Source organism: Camponotus vicinus, unplaced genomic scaffold, assembly GCF_025532165.1.
Source record: "Camponotus vicinus isolate PSW18456_S1 unplaced genomic scaffold, iyCamVici1.0 SCAF_9, whole genome shotgun sequence".
Taxonomy (NCBI): Eukaryota; Metazoa; Arthropoda; class Insecta; order Hymenoptera; family Formicidae; genus Camponotus; species Camponotus vicinus.
The window spans coordinates 7,720,316-7,739,356 of record NW_028141981.1 but is presented as its reverse complement, the minus strand read 5'-3'; the positions used below and the strand labels follow the sequence as shown (position 1 = coordinate 7,739,356).

Sequence of the window (19,041 nt, the reverse complement as noted above, 5' to 3'; positions counted from 1 at the left end):
TCGCGGTCCTGCCTCATACGAGCGACGTGCACTCGCGCACAAAACGTTGATTGAAATTTATAAAAGCGCGTTATGGCTGTGTTCGCTTTAACGCGAAATTGTTAGAAATATACGGCGTGTTCGAATATTGATAGTAAATAACAATCCGAGCTTCGATCACGCCAACTCGAATGTTTATCGAATATTCAAAATATATTACGCGTATTTTCGTATCCTTACGCTGCATTGATGGATAAGATAAAATTGATAAGACAACTGTTTGATGGATATAATTTTTTTTTTGTGGAGAAAAGGTTTTTCTTTCCAGATTCCATGTATCTGACATGTGCGCGACGGTAAAAACCGAGGTTTCCTATCGCGTTAAATATTTAATACGAAGCGAGTGCTTGCCACTATATCGGATACTGTTTGTTTTGGACACCGGATCTTACCGGCGGTAATTTACGGTAAGCTTACGCAGCACGTTTCTTCCCCCTCGGGGGGTGTCTGCCTCACCTCCTGGGCGGACCCGACACTGTTTAAAGAGCGATGAGGCGAGCGCGGATTTTCTCTGCTACGACGATACCTATTTTCGCGGGGAAAAGTCGAGAGGCAGATGCCGCGATATAGTCGAGAATGTATGCGAATGGTGTTATGAAAAATTAAAATATGTCCCGCGGGTGTATTTACCGCGCGAACATCGCGAACTTGTGGCACGGATAAGCATCGCTCGACGAGAGGATACATACTTCTCCTGCAATATTTCGAGCGTGCATTTATGAAAATGGACTCTTTCACATTTTACAATTTCGCATCTTCATCTTTAATCCCTGTTGCATAGGTCGTCAAATTAATGGTGGCCTAATTAATTGGAAAAGAGATGATTCCTAATGGAAAAAGTTAGTCGAAAATACGGAATAAAATTCTTTTTTCAAATCAGACATTTCTCCGATAAAATTTATGTTAAAAATTTAAAAGTAATATGCACTCATTTAAGCTTAAAAAAAGGCGGAATAAATTTCCATAAAAAAATAAATCAAAAACGTAGAATAAATTTTTTTTATAGAAAATAAAATTTATTTTATCAATGGTTAATATAAAAATTCTATTATTGAAACAATAAAAAATATCTTCATATTTGCACACATAATATTTTTTTTACATAGAATAATAAAGATTATTTTAACTTGTTTTATATTAAACAGAATGTTATTCTTTTTTATTCGTAATTGTTAATAATTGCTATCAAGATGAGTTCGAATAACAAAGTTAATTTTTTTCGAAAATAAATACATTTCTATAAAACAATTTTATTCTACATTTTCGATTTATTTTTCATGGGAATTTCTCTCTTTTCGATTGTATTTACTTTTTCACTCTCTCTATAAATTATAAGCGCATATAATCTAAATATATATTGTTAAATGTAATTTGAATAATTTTCCAAATATCTTGTGTTATTGTTTCCAAATTTAATATCATATAATTTATGTTGTATATATATTGACATGTTATGTGTAAAGAAATGCAAAAAAGGAAGAGGAAAGGAAAGGACTTACCGAGTTAATGTAGTTGATAAGAGACAATCCTCCATCCCAGGGGTGCTCGAGCTCGCAGGAAATATTGGCGGGTCTTAGCGCATGGGATTGCTCCAGGGTACGTAATCCCACCGCGAACACCTGTACACTGTCGTATATTAATGCTGGTTCGGCCTGCAAAAGATATGATTACTTAATGTTCGTCGAATAACACAAAGCGCGTACCGTTTCAGAAATAGCAGAATATTTTTGATAGTATTACCTTGACGACATTAACCAAGATTAACTAACAATAAGATTGCTCCATTCTACATTTTCAAATGATTGGTAATTATCATCTTAACGTGCGACTAAGATCGCGCTTTATGATGATATATAATCGCCGTCAAGTCGATGAATGGAAGAATTATTCCAAAAGTATTAAACTTAATAAGGCGTATTTAATGGGAATGTGCAAAATTACGATCATTAAAACAGAACTATTGATTACCGTAAATTGATAGAGATTTGAATGAATTCATAGAGAAAGGGAGAGAGGCGAGCGACGAAATGCGAGGATGTGATTTTGGAGAAGAAGTGAATGGACGCGAATTACATATTATTAAAATAGAGAGAGGACGGTAACGAAATGCTCCGGTTATTAATTGTAACGCTGTTAGTCACGCGCATGTATGTGTGTATGTGTACGTTTATTTCCGTAAATTATGAAATTCACAGTACGTTGCCGCGTCGAAGTTGCCGCGCCGGTTCTAATCCACTCATCTCGTCGTCGCGTTCTCGACGGAAACGTCGGCGGAAAATGTAATATTCAACGCGAGAAGACTACGACAGATTTGATAGTGACGTTGCGTGAAATAATTTCGTTCACACGCTATTTATCCCATCTCGTCGAGAGCTCGCCGACACTCGTTGCAATTTTCTTATCGCACTTTAAATTTAATTATGTACAAATATCGTCCAAAGAACGCGCTGTTAGCGAAATAATAAAATATTCCACGCTCGTTTCCCTGCCACTCTATGTATATTTATTAATTTTAACTTCCTCGCGCATTCCTTCGTATAGATGTTTTTGTAAGCAAGTTATATATTTGACATAAAATACATATATACACACCGAAATTTTGCATGATTTTATAGTATATCCATAAATTTATCATTATCATATATCTATAATTTAAAAAATGCATGTAAATATTAATCTTCGCTAAATATTAAATTAATGTGTTGCAAGCGGTGATATTTCATTTCGCACATGCAAATAACGTCATTGAATATTTGCTTAAAATGAATAAATGAATAAATTGATGGATATCAATATAATTAAAAAGATTCTCACTTGAACTGCCAATTCGCAAAAGAACAATTCAAATAATTAAACGGAATTGATATGTTTATCGATTATCGACTTATAGTTTTCAAATCGATATTGATCGATGTAAGATAGACGAGGGGGATTTTCGGAGACAAAACTATTGTCTGCAGACAGCGGATCATCTCCGGGATGTATTTTTAGTGGTTTTTCCGCGGAGAGAGATCGACACGAAAGACGGTCACGTCGCGAATTGATTTCGCTCGTATTTCAGAGTCGCGAAACGCGAGGATTCCGTCCCGTGCGGCCGCTTCCCGTCTTCATTTCCTTCCTTTTCCCTTCGGCGTATCCTTCGCGTCGCGTCTGTGCAGGTACGTGTTTGAGGCGGACAAACACGCAGGAAGCATCCAGTAAACGAGCGGACTCCGTGCTTAGTCTTGCACGTTTCCCTCTCTCTTTCTCTGCTACGAGTAGTTTGCGGAGCTTTAATGTTTGCCTTGGGTTAAAATGTGCGATGTGTCCCCGCACCTTTCCGTTGATTCAATATTTCCGTTGACGACGCGCGAATTTCGTTAGTTCGACTAATCAACTTTTCCGACGCGGTTTTAACCAATTTCAATGTCTTTCCCCGTCTCTCTCTCTCTCTCTTGTTTGTTTTTTCTCTCAATATTCTCTACCTTGTCTGTGATCGACCGTGTCTGTGTTTTTTTTGAGATGATAATATATTTGCCATGAGCAATCTCTAAGAGAGAAATATGCTTATTAATTTGCATACCGTTATAATATATTTTTAAGCACAAAAAGTGAAGCTAAAGCGACTCACGGGCGCCTATACCTCCGTAATGTGACTTTGGACGTGGAGAGAAGCTCTTCTATCTATACATGATAAAGCTTTCTTGCGTGGCACCTCCAGGGAGTTAGGATTCTTAACCTGATGGGAAACTGAAAGCTCGCGATTTTATTTACATAATGTCAAGATTACATTTAGCTGTGCATACAGCAATTTCTTCAGAATATTATTCAATCTCATCAGAGGAAAATGTAAGACTAGAATAGAAATTAGCAACAATTTTCGAAATCTCGAGATTTTCATAACTATTTTCAAAGTTTAAGGAGAATTTTGATAACGCACGATTTTTGAAATGTTGCACACATTGTATCCTAAATGTTCTTACAGTATTATACATATGAATTGTTTGTATAACTCTCTCTATTAATGATCTCAATAATTAAATGAGGAAATGTACAATAATTTCCCGTAGTTTCACCGTAATTTTATGCGAAATGAGTTGTTAAAAGTTTCGCGTGCAACTTCGTTCGATATTAATTTATGAATTATCGAGACAAACAAGCGCGCTGTGGTTTTACAATTACGTTAAAAACCCCCCTGGTGATGTGTGCGGGGCAGTAATAATCCGAAACGAGAATTCGCTGGAAAGTTTGCGAAAGTTGATAAACTGGCGCTAACGTAATTTATATGCGGCAAGACACAAGCAAATGCGCGAGCGTGACATGAGGGATGAAGCAAGTGTGATTCGGACGGACGGAGGATGGGTGGGACGCGAATACACCCTGTCTTACCTCTGCCCGAGGCAAACAATAAAGTTCCAGCAAACTATTTGTAGGCGAGAATTCTCGTCTTGGCGAACTTGAAATCTGTCTGGGATAGCTTACGGGTTCTATAACGAGCAATTATGATCCTTTCTATGTAATTAAATTTTCATCTGTAGAAATATCCTTTTCACTGACTTCAATGACATTGAAACATATGGTCAAAGGCTGAGCAATGCTTAAAAAGTTGTTGTTGTCGCTAATTGTTTATTACAAAGTTATAAACAAGGAAAGTTAGTCATAGTCATGCTTTAAATGGGAAAGTCTAAAAACGTATAATTTTCCCATTTTCCCATTTTCACGTAAAGTGAGATCAGTTTATACTGCATCAAAGCATTCCACTGTCCAGTGTTTTGGATACAAAACGAAGTCTAAAAATGTACAGTTTCGTTTATGTTTTCAACTTTTTAATAAAATGACGTTTATCTCATATCGCAGAAGATAAAAGGGAAATGTGATCAGATATTTTTAGAACTGTAAAACTATGCATTTTTAGAAAGTTTGTTTCGCATTCAAAGTATCGGATGATGACAAGATGATAAAATAAACTTTCATCTTTTGCTTATATTTTCCAGACTAGAGTTGAGCCGGTAAAACCTTCTCTCACATATTTTAAGGTCATTGAAATCGATAAATTCGTATTTTATTCAACTTTATTTCCTATTTTTATAATTTTAGCTAATATATTATTGAAAAATTACGGTAAATAATTAAATATAGATAATTAAATGCAGTTAATAAGCGAATATTTTACATTTCCTGTACGATATATTATTGATATTGATTGATACATAACATTGCTTATGTATTGAATTTTATATTTTCCGATTTTGCAAAATTGCGCTTGAATAATTCATCAGCTATGTATATTATAGCCGTATTTTATAAAATGCTGATAGACTTTTCTATTCTCGATATAAATACCAAAAAAAAAAAAAAAAAATAGAAATTATAATGAAGAAAAAAATTAACCTACTAAGAGCAATCTCGGATTGAAGTTAATAATTAAATCCGAAAAATATTTTATAGGTGTAATAGACATCAATTATTATCATTAGGCTTGATTTTCGGGAATTAATATCACCGAAGAAGGCAGTATCGAATATTCGTCAGTGTCAAAATGTTCCTATCGACGAAGATATCCGATGATGTGTGTTATATCATAGCGGATGATATCAATTTTGGGAGGTTAATATGATTCGAATGCGAATCGAGGATGAATCATGAAGGCAACTGAAATCATTATATATACGCACATCAATCAATTAACGATCATTATTCTATGCAATTTAATTCATTATCGTGTATCTCGTGCCAATATCTCGATCTACGATTATAAATGCAATAACGTATAAAATATGATAATTATACATGTATAATAAAATCGTCATTCTCCTTGTTACACACAGTTACAGACATTTTTGTATTGAAATAATATACAACGTTTAGTTATAAGCGTTGTTGCGTGCGAAAACAGCAGATCAAGCTGATGCGAATAATGCACTTGTCTATAAAATGATCGTTATAGACGATCGAATGAATTTGCGAATTTTTCCAATCGCCGCACTCATTTGCCGATCAGTGCGACGATGCGCGAATCAAAATAAGGCTGACTGCGCAAATAATAATTTAGCACAGCAGAGTAAATAATGATCAATTATTTACGAGAATATTTATGACACAAAATGCAAATATATTTTTCCTCTCATACAGATAAGCATTTCATTTTCGAAAAAAACAGCTAGCTTTATTATTATTATTTTCTTTAAGATTTTTTGCTCTCGTGAGACACTGTCGAGCGCTTTTGTGTCATGCCATTTAATCGGGCCGAGTGAAATATCTTGTTATTGAATTTGTACTCCGTTGTGTCGTGATGATCATACAAAATGCAAACGATAACAAAATCATACAGTTGCCGCCGCATGTCTATGCCAATTTGTATTACACGTACATTTTCCCAGTCGCCGCACTCGTCGTCGACCGGACAACACGATCCGGAAGTGCAATGACACGCGAACGGAATAATAACCGGTATGCGATGCGACAGTACGTACGAGTATTTTGAATCGCTATCGATTTGATGAGAATAATAAAATTGCATGTAGGGCCGGAAATGACAAGTTTTAATCGGCGGCACGTGATCGGGTCGGCGAGACCTGATATATTGATGGGACAAAAATTCGTAAAAATCAACGTTGGACAAGTCGCAATAATAGCGAAACAGTCGGTTCTGCCATCGTGAATCTTTCATTTTTGCCGACAGGATGAATTCCTAATTTTATATCACTTTGATATTGTTGTAATTTCATATTATACATGATATACAATATGATTTAACTTATATGAAGAATATTTTAATGATATTACTGATAGAGACGTGAAGTACAATAATTTAAAATAATAAAATGTAATTTTTTTTAGGTGATCTAATGATATTAATCCTAGAAAAGCTTTTTAATTTTTTTATATATTTTTGTAATATATATATTATGTAATTACATATTAAAATATTATAAAGTGCAAGTATTACACACATTCGCTTTATATCATATATTTTTTAATAAATCATAAAATTAAAAAATATCAAATTATTCAAAATAAACGTGACATGAATTTTATCATACTTCAAATACTTTAAAAAATTTGGTATAAAATTTATGTCTAATAAGAATAGAAAATCTAAAATTGCCCATTGTTAAATTTTTTCCTGTCAAAACATGTAATGACAGCCATTCAACATGTCGTTGTAAACTCGAAAAAAGTATATAACAATTTTCATCTTTAAAAACTTTCTATTAAATTCGCTCGCGCAATAGATAAATAAAATCACTCATATTACTCTCTTCAAACTTAAAATATTACTACTTCAAAATACCACTACTACTTCAATGATGACAGCTATGCTCACGAAGCAATTACAACGAGAAAATCAATCAACATCGCAAGAAAGCAACAACAAACATGAAGAAAAAAACATTATTGATATTTTCCAGTAATCGATTTTATATAGTCTTTTTAAAGAATGAAATTACTTCGAGTATTACACGTTCATCTGTTTTCTGATATCGATATCTGTTATCTGTATTAATGGAGCTAGCTTCGCAAAACGGTACTGCAGCGGCAGCTATAACTCGCATATTGCTCAAAATGCGAACTCGTACAGTCGTGGAATGCAATTGCACTGCAGGTGCGTGCGTGGTCGCGTCGCGGAAAAATTGCACGAACTCCAATGCGTCCGCCGAATGAATTCGGGATGGAACGAGGAGAAATTAATGGCCGGCGATAGACGACACGGTTGTCACTCCCTTTTTTTTTCCTGTTTCGGTGATGGGGACAAGCAAGGGTGCATGAAACGTACGCCTCGATCGAATCGATTGCGGCCGATATCAAAACATTTTATCGACGAGTCTCGTGAGATCGAACAATTCAATGTTTCACTCGCGAAGAGAAGAAGAATCGAATCGAACGCGATTTCCCGCGTCGCACATTTAATTTTACTCTCTTTGAACAAAACTGAGTAGATTATCGTGATTACTATGTAATCAAATTGTAGCCGTGCCAAATTTTATTCATAATGCACGCGATACGTTAAATGCGATTTCACTCGAGAACGGATAAAAAATTCCTGTCTCGATATCAAATTTTTAATTTAATTTATAAAGAGATATGAGTGAGTTTACTTAATTTTCTCTCTATATATTTTACTGCGCGTCAAAAGTAGATTATTTATTTTTTAATTCCCACTTTAAAAACTTGAATAAAAATAAATAATTATTATATTACATCATTTAATAATTATTATATTACACGATCGTGTAAAATAATATTAATTGTAATAAGTAAAATATACATAATTTCCAATATAATTGTAATAAACGATATAGATAGTGTTTCCAAGGTAATAAGAGATTTTTCACAGCGATTTTATATTTTTTAATAAATTCTATTATGAAATATTATATTTGCGTCGAATAAAATCAATTACAAATTGTAATACATAAGATAATTTTAAGATGAATCAGTATTTTAATTTTTTGATATGAAATAAAGATTGCATTTTTCTACATTAAAAAATTTAAAGATATATGTCATATTATCCACTTTTATTATTACACTATGTTGAGAGACGAAAGTGAGGTGGACGAGCACACGCATTATCAGAAATCTCCTAGTTGAATGGAAGTTGCGATAGTTGTTGCACCATGAATACACTCTGGTTATCCGGGGGCTAATTGGAGCGTGCTTTTAATTACACCGAGTTCAACTTAACGCAATGGACGGAAATGGTAGCGTGGCTTTGCCTAATTGCGTTTAATTCGAATGTAATTTAAAGTTATACATTTTTCATGTATATATCTAATGCCTACCAAAATATTTGTCGGCATTATTTGGAATACTACTTACACAAAAATAACTGATAATAATAAGGTAACGAGCTTTGTAATATTCTCGCACTTTATCGCGCTCAAATAATCTGATCGTGGTATATTATGCACGAGCATCTCTCGTAATACTACTTAAAGTTTCGATTAAGCTGTTTTCGAAATTATATTCCTGTGATACATGTTGCTTAAACTTTAGCGTAAGAGATAAGTATATATTAATATTACCTATATTTCCCTGAATTAATTATAAAATTAATTGTTCTTTTATATATCCCCGATTTATATCACGATTGAATTGTATTCAAAGCATTTTGCAATATAATGGAATCTTTGTAAGAGAAACGCTGCTTTCACAATCGTTAAATTTGTACAATTAAAAATGATCGCGTTACGTAAATAAAATATTAACCAGTACAAGTATTCTTTACAAATATTTGCAATATTTGATTTAAATAAAATTGAACATTTCACTGCATCATACGATTCCTATTTATTTAAAAATAATAACTACTTTAAAACTGGATAATTATATATCTGTTCCCATCAAAAGGAACAATAAAAAAGTCTGTGGAATTTTTACGCTTTAATTTTTATATATTTAATATTTGTAAGACATATAAAACAGGAAAATGAAATCTCTGTTTCATATTTAAAAAACTCGAACGCTGACCCATTTATCCTGAAATTACTTTATAGATATATATATAATGTATAATTATGTTACGTTCAAAATGAGGTTGTTGGATCGATACAAACGATCGCACGAGACCACGCGGATTGGCTTCATCGGTCCAACATCTTGACATCTTGGAAATTGGCAATCTCGCGTGAATAATGAAGAAACTGATATACAACTTCGCGGCCAAGCGGTCATCCGGCTACGCCAGATTTAAGCCTTGTCCAGGAGATGCAGGTCCGGATAGATCGAGCGGTTAGTCGCCGGACATCCGTGGTTTTCGTAAGTTCTACCACTAACATCGTGTTCGGCAGAGAAGCCGAAACTGCCGCGCTTTCCCTAATCCGCTATTCTCGTCCGGATAATCGCAATGTGGAATTAATTTGAAAAGATCTATCATTTGTCCAGTCTCGTCTTTCTTGAAACGCGAGTTTCACTTCGCGACGGACAACGACGTGCCCAACGATTTTGGTCCGATTCAGCCTGTTCATTAGCATTTAAAGCGAAATGGAAATGCCTCGGTCGAACTACTTGCTGTCTAACGCGAGGTCTTCACCTTTCCCGCTAGTTAAGTCGGGAACGTTGCAGTTGAGGGATCTGAATAGCTTGCAGATGACAATTAACTTGGCGGAAGTGAAATATTTCTGCCGTCGGGCTACTATGATTAATGGCGATGTTTTAAAGATCAGTCTACCATATGTCTTCATTAAAACATAAAGGACAATCTGTCATTTGTAATCTAAGTTGGCTAATTCATTCGAGCCGGCAATAACGACAATTCATAAGCGCAAAATGTGCGCAAATGGCTTTCGACACACATACACACACACACATACATACATATATGTTTTTCTCGCGTTACACGTATTTTCACTCCTCGTAAATTTTGCCTTCGAATAGTAAGTGTCCATTTATTACAGAAGTCCGAAAAATTCCCGCTATTATGAAGATCGATATTTCCCTTTTACCTGACGTAATTGAAATAAATACTTCTCGGACCGGCGAATTCTGAAACAAATCTTGCTTTGTGTCGCGAAAACCCATGGACGTGTTTCTTCCATTACGCTGACCAAAAATGTTGCGTTTGGTAAATAGAAATTTCTTTATGAAGTCACTGGCTTAACCAATCTTTCGCGTGCAAGCACCGTTCTCATAGTCGGATAACGGAAAGAAAAACGGTTATGGTTCTTATCCTACTTACCACCGAACACAAAGCTACGATCCGAGTTGTTTAAATCTGAGAATGTTCACAATTTTTCCTTAAAGTAAGCTCTAACGTATTTGAGTTATGATTTTAAATAATTTATTAAAGTTTAGGATTTTAAATAATTTATTGTCTTGTATCACGTACTCGACGTGGTACAATAAAAATATAATAAAAATATAAAATTATACAGAAATTATTATTCCATTAGAAATCCTGTCAATGTCTTTTAATATAATTTTACATCATTTATGCATCTTTGAATTCTCCGCTGAAATGATTTTAGAAACAGATGATAAAATATTTCAAATAGAAAATATAAAAATATTTATATAAATTATATTAGTTATTATGTATATATTTAAATAATTATCTTCAATATTTCGCATTTGAAATATATCTTATTGGATTTTAGTCTTGAACTTTAAAATAGAAATTTTAACATTCTTAAATTCTTAAATTTTTTTCTATATATAAAAAATTTAGCAAAAAGCATATCGGAAAAAATCTCTTTTTGATAATGTAATTTCTTTTTTCATATATATATATATATATATATATATATATATATATATATATATATTTTTTTTTTAATTTATTAACATAATAATTTCAATTTTGAATAAATATTTTTTTCAATTTTATATTATTATTTCGTAAAAACATGAAAAGCAAAATGACACAAATCAAATGTCGCATTGTCGCAAATGTTGCATTTTGACACATGCTTTTTAAACGAAAAAAGTTCACATGTGTGTAATATTATATTTTGTAACCAATAACAGCGCCATCAATGTTTATTTTGCTGTCCGCAAATATAATAGATTTCTGTCATGTAATCAATAAATCACCTTGTTTTATACATGACAAAATTTTGAAAAAATTGGCATTATATGCTTTTTTCTATCTCCATCAGTTTTTAATATATTCGATATTGTATATTTCATGTTTTTTCCACAAGAGGTATTTTTATTACAATTTAAAGCAAAATAAGTTTTATTTTCAATTAAATAGTAAGCTTAATTAAGCGTATTTTATATTCTTTTTTTATTTTCAGCTTAATTAAGCGTATTTTATATTCTTTCCGTTTCATGCTTCAATGCGATTCTTTTATTGTGAATTACCGGCGAAATTTTGAATGCCATAGAATATATATTGCATCCGCGACGATAAAATATTCTGCTGCCAAACTGAAGTCCGATTGTCGTTAACCCATTAAAGCATTATGAAAGTGCGAATTACAACCAGTCGAGCGCGAAGAATTAGTTGAATTAGGTAATGCGCATTAATGAACACCTGTATTTTATGTGGAGGAAATTCCAACATTGACCGCGCGCAGCAATGTTCCGCAATGATTCGTAATAATTCGTTAAGCCGTTCGCAGCGGTCGCTGTAAATTGGTTGTTTGCAATCGGCCTGCTATTGACAGTTTAACAAGCAATGGATATGATTTATGATTGCCGGAATGCAACTCAATTTGTACGCGATAGTAGTCTCATACGTGCTATTGCAGCAATAAAACGATTTGTAGGAAAAATCCAAACGCATTTTCTCCGTATTTAATTTCGAAATTATCCCATGTTTAATGGCAAATCTAACTAAATATCCCAATCTAATTATATAATTTTCGATACTAATAAATTGAAAAAATTGCGCGAATGACACACCCATACAACGTATCACGTACATAAAATAGACATTCACAGTTAGCGAAGCGCACGTCAATTTTTTTTTTGGCCAGTCGGTGCAGATTTTTCGCGAAGAGATTCCAGCCCAGGCCAATGTCATGCCAGCCATATTTTTGGCCAGCCACCACAGTCGCTACGGAACTTACCTTCCCAGTGTGACTACACACTCCGGCTGGCAAATAAAATAATAAAACCTTTCGAGTGCGCGAGATAGCATGATTTATAGCGCCAACAGCAAAGGTTATCCACCGCGGTGCAGAGAATTCAGTGATTCATTGGCTAAACGGATCGGAGAAGAGTTTGGAGAAATATGAGACAGAAATCTTGACGCTACGGCTGTTCCTTCCCTTTCTCATTAATCCGCGCATTAAGCGAAAATTCGTAATTAATGAGGCCACCGGTTAAATACACGTTCTGGGACAGCTTACAAATGTACAGCTTTTCCGTTTCCTCCAGAATAAGGGAGGATTTTTTATTCAATGTAATTAATTCTTCTTTCATGGCATGAATCTTTGTGTTTTAAGCGTAACAATTGATAAAAGTAGAAAGCTAATTAATTATTATATTTTAAAATGTTCAGATTGTGTTGTACTTATTTAATTATTATTATTAAAAGGATTATAAATGCTTAAATTAATATATGTTCTTCGATGACATATAAGTCATGATTCACTAAAGTTTATATCTATAAAGAATTTATTATATTCCATTTATTGTATTTTCTAAAAGAACAAAAATAATTTATTTAAATTATAAGTAATTCATTATAGAATTTATATCCTATAAAACGTGCTAAATTAGGAATATCTTAGGATCTGAAGATCTCCCAAAGCGCGAAAGCTTATTCGAAAGAAAACAACTTTTACAAAATTCGAGTTCGAAGAGCGGCTTTACATTAATGTCCCTAAAACATACAATCTTTTTTTTATTCAGGAAAGTCGTTGGAGTTTACGGAATCGCGCAATTAGGCACGCTGTTATCCAACCAGCCCCGGCGGTTTCTTCATCACGGTTTGACGTAGATCCCTCTCGTTACGCCGTTACATCAGCAGCTCTCGCGCACCTCGCACTCGTCTCACCTCGCTTTACCTCGCGTTTTCCACACATAGAAGAGAAGAGACCGAAAAAGTCCATCTCGCCTCAACGCGGGTGTTACCTCGCTCTCTTCTCTTTCTTCCGCTTGAAAACAACCTGCTCGAAGCAGACAGGGGAAAGAAACAGGCAGAGAGGAAACGTTCTGCCGCCGGTAAGCGCAATCAGTATGCATCTGAGGTTTCCACGTTGATGTAACAAGCTTCTTCTTATCCGCGTTCCCACTTTTTCCTATTACGTAACAGTCTGCTTTTCTCCATCTTTCTCTCGGTCTACTTATATCGCGCTTCTTCCAGAAACCACCACCCGCATCTATATTTTTCCCCTTGAAGCTTCTTGCGGTGAATTCGTGGCGAGAAGAGTCGGAGAGAGGCTAACCAGGTATGCCTCCTACTTATCCCGGCGGCTGTTTGCTGGCTAGAATCGCCCGCTTCTCTTTCTCTCTTCGAGAGCCTAAACTGCGTCCTCTTTCTTTTTTCTCTTTCTTTCGCTCCGCTATCGCCAAGCGTTGATTGTGACCGAGCTTTTTGTGCGGCTTTGCCGGAGTTAACTCGGTCGTTTAGTGGCGCGGAAAAGGAAGGTGGCGGTTGACGTGAGGACGTGGCGGTTGACGGGGCCGGAAGAGCGTAAACGACGAGGGTGCATCCGCCTCGAGTGGTGTCGAAACAAAAGCCACCTAGGTAATTTTACCACGTAGTCTGCGGCTCGACGATGCGAACAGGTTGTCCTCGACGATATAGAGGCGTTTGACAATTCGCTCGACTGAAGGCCTCTATTATTCGGACGTCGGTCGAGAGGAATGTCGACATCTTAAACTCGATCACGATCGATCGCAGTAAAGTTAACACATGCTTCTAATTATTGTAGTATTTATTGTAGTATTTATTTTTTTTATTGTGTAATTATTGTACTATTTATTGTAGTATTTTAAATTATTAATATAATAATATTATAAAAGGATTTAAAAATAGTTTTATATAAAATCAAAATATAAATGAAAGCGTATAAATGAATAATTAAAATATATATGTGTCATAATTAAATTTTTACACACATGGTAGACCTTGAAAAATTTTAATCGATGACACCGCGCAAAGATAGTCACTTTTAAAAGCGAAAGGAAGTCATAGGAAAGCAGGGAGTATCTGCGCCCATTTCGCTAACGAGATATAAAATAGTAATAACGGTCGAGCCTAGCTTCTCTTGTGACATCTTTCAGTAAGATTACAAAATCAAAGAGAAGATATACATGTCCTAATTTTTGCGCTGCAATTTTATATGCGATAATTACATAATCATTTGTATTTTGTAATGTTGTAAAATATATTGTATATGATATATTTTCCCGATAGCAATATATATTCCAAATTTTGGTCCTTCATTCCGTTTAACATTTTCACAAGCGCATCTTAAATCTTTCTCTTCCCTGGCAATATTCCCAGGCAACTGTAGAGACGTTAATTCGAGCTATTTCGTTGATATCCGCCGATATCATCACGTTTACAACGTTTTTGCGAGCAATTAGAGTGTTCTTGAATTGCTCGTAACTATGTTGCGGCTAATGTCCGAAATTCCGACAAAGCAATAAACGCGGAAAATTCCACGAGAGGGATAATAATCTTGAATTTTAGCTTCCCAGAATCGAGAGAAAGTGGTACACGGAATTTTTTTGGTGGAAATCTTTTTAAATTTTGTGCATTCTACGCGATGGCAAAATATAAGATTATTGTTTATCCAGATTAAAACAAAAATGCATTTAAGTTAATTAAATCTCGCAGCCCGTTTCTGACAATGAGTATATATTACATTTGAATATTACGCCTCCGCATTATGCCACCTCGGGAAGTTTAACGGCTGTAGCGGAAGTAATTAGAGAACTCTTTTTCTCGTGGATCTGAACCCGGACATTTTCTCATGAATTGTAAATGCGACCAAGTTTTTTAATCTCAGTATCGCATCTGGAAATTCAGGTTGTTTATTTACAATTCTCTCTCGACCATAGATGCGACGAACGGAAGAGAATATTTCGATTATTTGAAGAATGAAGGATTGCGAGAGATTTACTCGAATCTGTATAATTTCTATCTTCGTCTTTTCTTCGCGGACGCACAACTGACAGAGTAACGTGAATTAATTTTATTATGAGTTATAAATTGAAAGAAAATAAATTATCCTTTTAAGTATCTTTTTCAGCCGAAATACATTTATGCAAGGATAAAAAAGTTGATAGATCTAAAATATTTTAGGTGACGTTAGAACGACTTTAAGCGGCACGAAATGCTCACTGAATAAAACATCATTTTCCTTCGTCCTTTCCATCGCAGACTGAGCTAGAGAAATAGCAAATTTCCTTACGAATGCATATTTTTTTCAAAAACGGTAAATATGCGTTTCCAGGAAAATGTTATTTTATCCTTTCGGACAATCGTTCGGACAAAAGATCGCGCTTTTCTCTCAAACCTGACTGAATCCCCTTGGTTTTGTTATACATGCAAATAACCCTTCACAGTTCCTGAAATACCGGTCCTCTGAGCGAACGAGATTGGAGGGTGCGAAAAATAATAATAACCATAAAAAACGCCTCAGGTATAACGCGAATATATTCCCGGAATAATATCGCTCTATTTGAATTATTAGAGGTAATTTCGAAGAGACCCTCCTCGCGCAAATCGTTTCTTGCGTATTGCACGCGCGAAACGCCTCTTTCACTTATCGTAAACATCGCATATTTTGCTTGTAAATCGAAGAGAATTCGACGTTTGTAGAAAGACGAATATGTTCGTGCAGTTCCGTGATGCGAATCGTCCACATGTTTGTGGAAATCCGGCGCGAGATCACGCGCCTGGAAAATCGATTTATTTATTCGGGTTTCAACGCAGGGAAAGGATTATTTGCATTCAAGCAACCACGACGCAGACAGAGCAAATAAAGAGAGATCTGTGTGTATTTATAATCCCATGAACTTATATTCCGTATTTCACGAAACACATTGCGTTACGCGAGAATATTATTTGGTTTTGATACTTTCGCCAAGATTTTTTATAAGACATTATCTATTATAATTATTTATTATTATTATAATTGTTATCACTGCCAGCATAGTCTCTATTTTTGTATCCATGCAATATATATTAAACGAAAGAAGTCAAGAACAAAAGAAGATCTCTTAGATCCCGAAGCTTAAAAATTCAAGAAGTCGATGAAAGTCGAGGGATCTAAGAAACTGAAGACCCAAGAGTCTCTCAGAAGAGCGGAGATATAAGAGCTTAGAGTCGAATATAACAATTCAGATGACCTATTTGAAAATCCAAAGACTTATAGAGGGATATTCAACTAATTAATGTAGAAAAAGTTAAAACCTAAAAAATTGTAAGCTCGATGAATTGCGGGAGCTGAATGAAATCGTGATCTCCCATGTACGTACCGTGCTTCATCGATACACTTTAACGTATTTACACCTGCCCACATGTGCATGATACGAAACGCGATTATGGAACGTCGTCGTCGCGACGACAGCACCGCTGGAGTTTCACGAATGTCGCAACAACATTCTGATCTGCATCTAAATTGGAAAAAAAGCATTAAGCTTCACGCGTCGCGAACGTGTTGCGTTGCTCGCGAACGGACGTTGTTTGCGAATTTTTACATACATAGCGTATGTTGTCGCGTAATTTTGTTATACGTCATCAGGGAGAAGATTCGCACGTTTTTCTTCCGAGTTTCTCTTCCAACATATCATATCGGTTATAAATAATAAGAGGTTATCGGTTATAAATGATAAGAGCATTGGGATTAATTATCCTAAATAATAGGAATTATATGAGAAATGTATGTCTATTTTCATTTCCCATACGTTATACAGATTATTTCTAACGAATAATATTTCGCAAATTTTGTATTAACGGTATAATTTGATGATGAAGAAAATGTCATTTGAATAGACGTATAAATGTATATCTCATGTTATCTCGGCATATTTGCGTATATATTCCATTAGTGGAATTTGCAACAACGTCTTTTGAATAAAATGTTATACAATTTAAATGCAAATGCGATTTTCTTTTTTCATATGCATTACGAGAAACTCATACATCATAATTCAATATAATCGAATCGACTAGAGAAATTGTGTCTCTGTACAAAAGTACGAAGACAAACGCTGGATTTCCATTTTCCGATATCGCAATATCTGAATACTTTGCAAGAGAGATTCTACGATAGAGTGCACTCTTTCTATTGATATATATATGTATGTATATATATATATATATATATATATATATATATATATATATACATATCAGAGATAATAATAAAATTGGAACAATTCTAAAGCCAGTATTTATTTTATGATTCGTTTTTTGCACTCGTTCGACAGTTTATTTCAACATTTACGGCTACATTTACAAGCTTGTTACATAGGAAAAGGATCTTTTGTGCCTCATATTTGTCTGTGCACTTTATTGCTTCAAGAATAGTTTTATTGTTGCTTTGGTAGCCATGTAATTCTATCCTCAACCGGTAAACATGTACGTTATTTCGAATAGCTTTTAACCGATTTTGTAGCTCCATAAAGTATCTGGGTAGCGTTGACGTATCGACATACAGATGCGGTAACGGATATGTAACGCGACAATAAATTGTTACACCTTTCATCGAGATCATGCCAATCTTTCAAAGATACGATACCATTGGCCATCGCTTCGCGAGAAATTATAGTCGATGAGATGTTATCGCGAAATGAAAACGCGCGGTATCTTGGTATAAAACTTTATGAATGTGATCGCAATTTTCTCATTTTGACTAAAGATTTATTTCTCTGAAAATGGATGCGAGAAATATTTTTCTTATCAAATGTAAGATATATATTTTCTGATAAAATTGTGCAATTGCTATGTATATAAAGATGTCAGAGAAGAGCGTTAAAATAAAAATAAAGATTTCACAAGGTGCAATTATATTTGGACTCTCGATTCTTAAATCGAGAATCGCAAGAGTGTTTCCATTTTTTTTCTCAACGCATCTCGCAGCGCGCATGTTTCTGTAAACACAAACAGCTTACCTGAATGATTCTCGATTTATTGAGAATCGTATTCCCTGCTGGTTGATAACGTTCCATGTCCCTCAGGATACTACGTACGCCAAGATCGTCCGCGTCGACCAAACGAAAGGCAGTGATATTGACAAAATTGTACTTGAAGTCCTCGAGGTCGAAGGTTTCGATATCCTATGGAGAAGCCGAGCGGGTGAATCGAATCGCGAACCGAGTGGATCTTCCACTATGCGTTTCAATATCCCTAGGGTACTTACGAAAGTCGTGAAGAGGTAGTGGTACTTGTAATCATTCATCTGCAGCTGCAGGATCTGCAATGTATGCGAAGTGATATGGTCAGCCACTTCCACGAAATAGAATATATAAAATAGCTCTCTCTTTCTCTCTAGCAAGTTTTCATCTCTCGAAATCATAATACTATCAACTTTTTATAAGTTCACAATTCGCGATACATGAATACGAATGTTTTTATTTTTTAAATAATGTACTTTGATGAAAAATCTATAA

At 34.7% G+C, this 19,041-nt stretch overlaps 1 protein-coding gene across 6 annotated transcripts in view; it reads right to left on the bottom strand.

Annotated features, from left to right (window-relative positions):
* Positions 1–19,041, bottom strand: part of LOC145977546 (glutamate receptor ionotropic, kainate 2) — a 136,737-nt gene that overhangs the window by 47,374 nt on the left and 70,322 nt on the right. For all 6 annotated transcript variants that reach the window (XR_014440544.1, XM_083109649.1, XM_083109650.1 and 3 more), the window contains exons 6-8: positions 18,792–18,845; positions 18,544–18,708; positions 1,539–1,691 (exon numbers count right to left, since the gene is read on the bottom strand). Coding sequence is in view for 5 of the 6 variants with exons in the window: in XM_083109649.1 (XP_082965775.1) it covers positions 1,539–1,691; positions 18,544–18,708; positions 18,792–18,845 (372 nt within the window). In the remaining variant the exon portion in view is untranslated. The remainder of the gene's footprint in view (positions 1–1,538; positions 1,692–18,543; positions 18,709–18,791; positions 18,846–19,041) is intronic.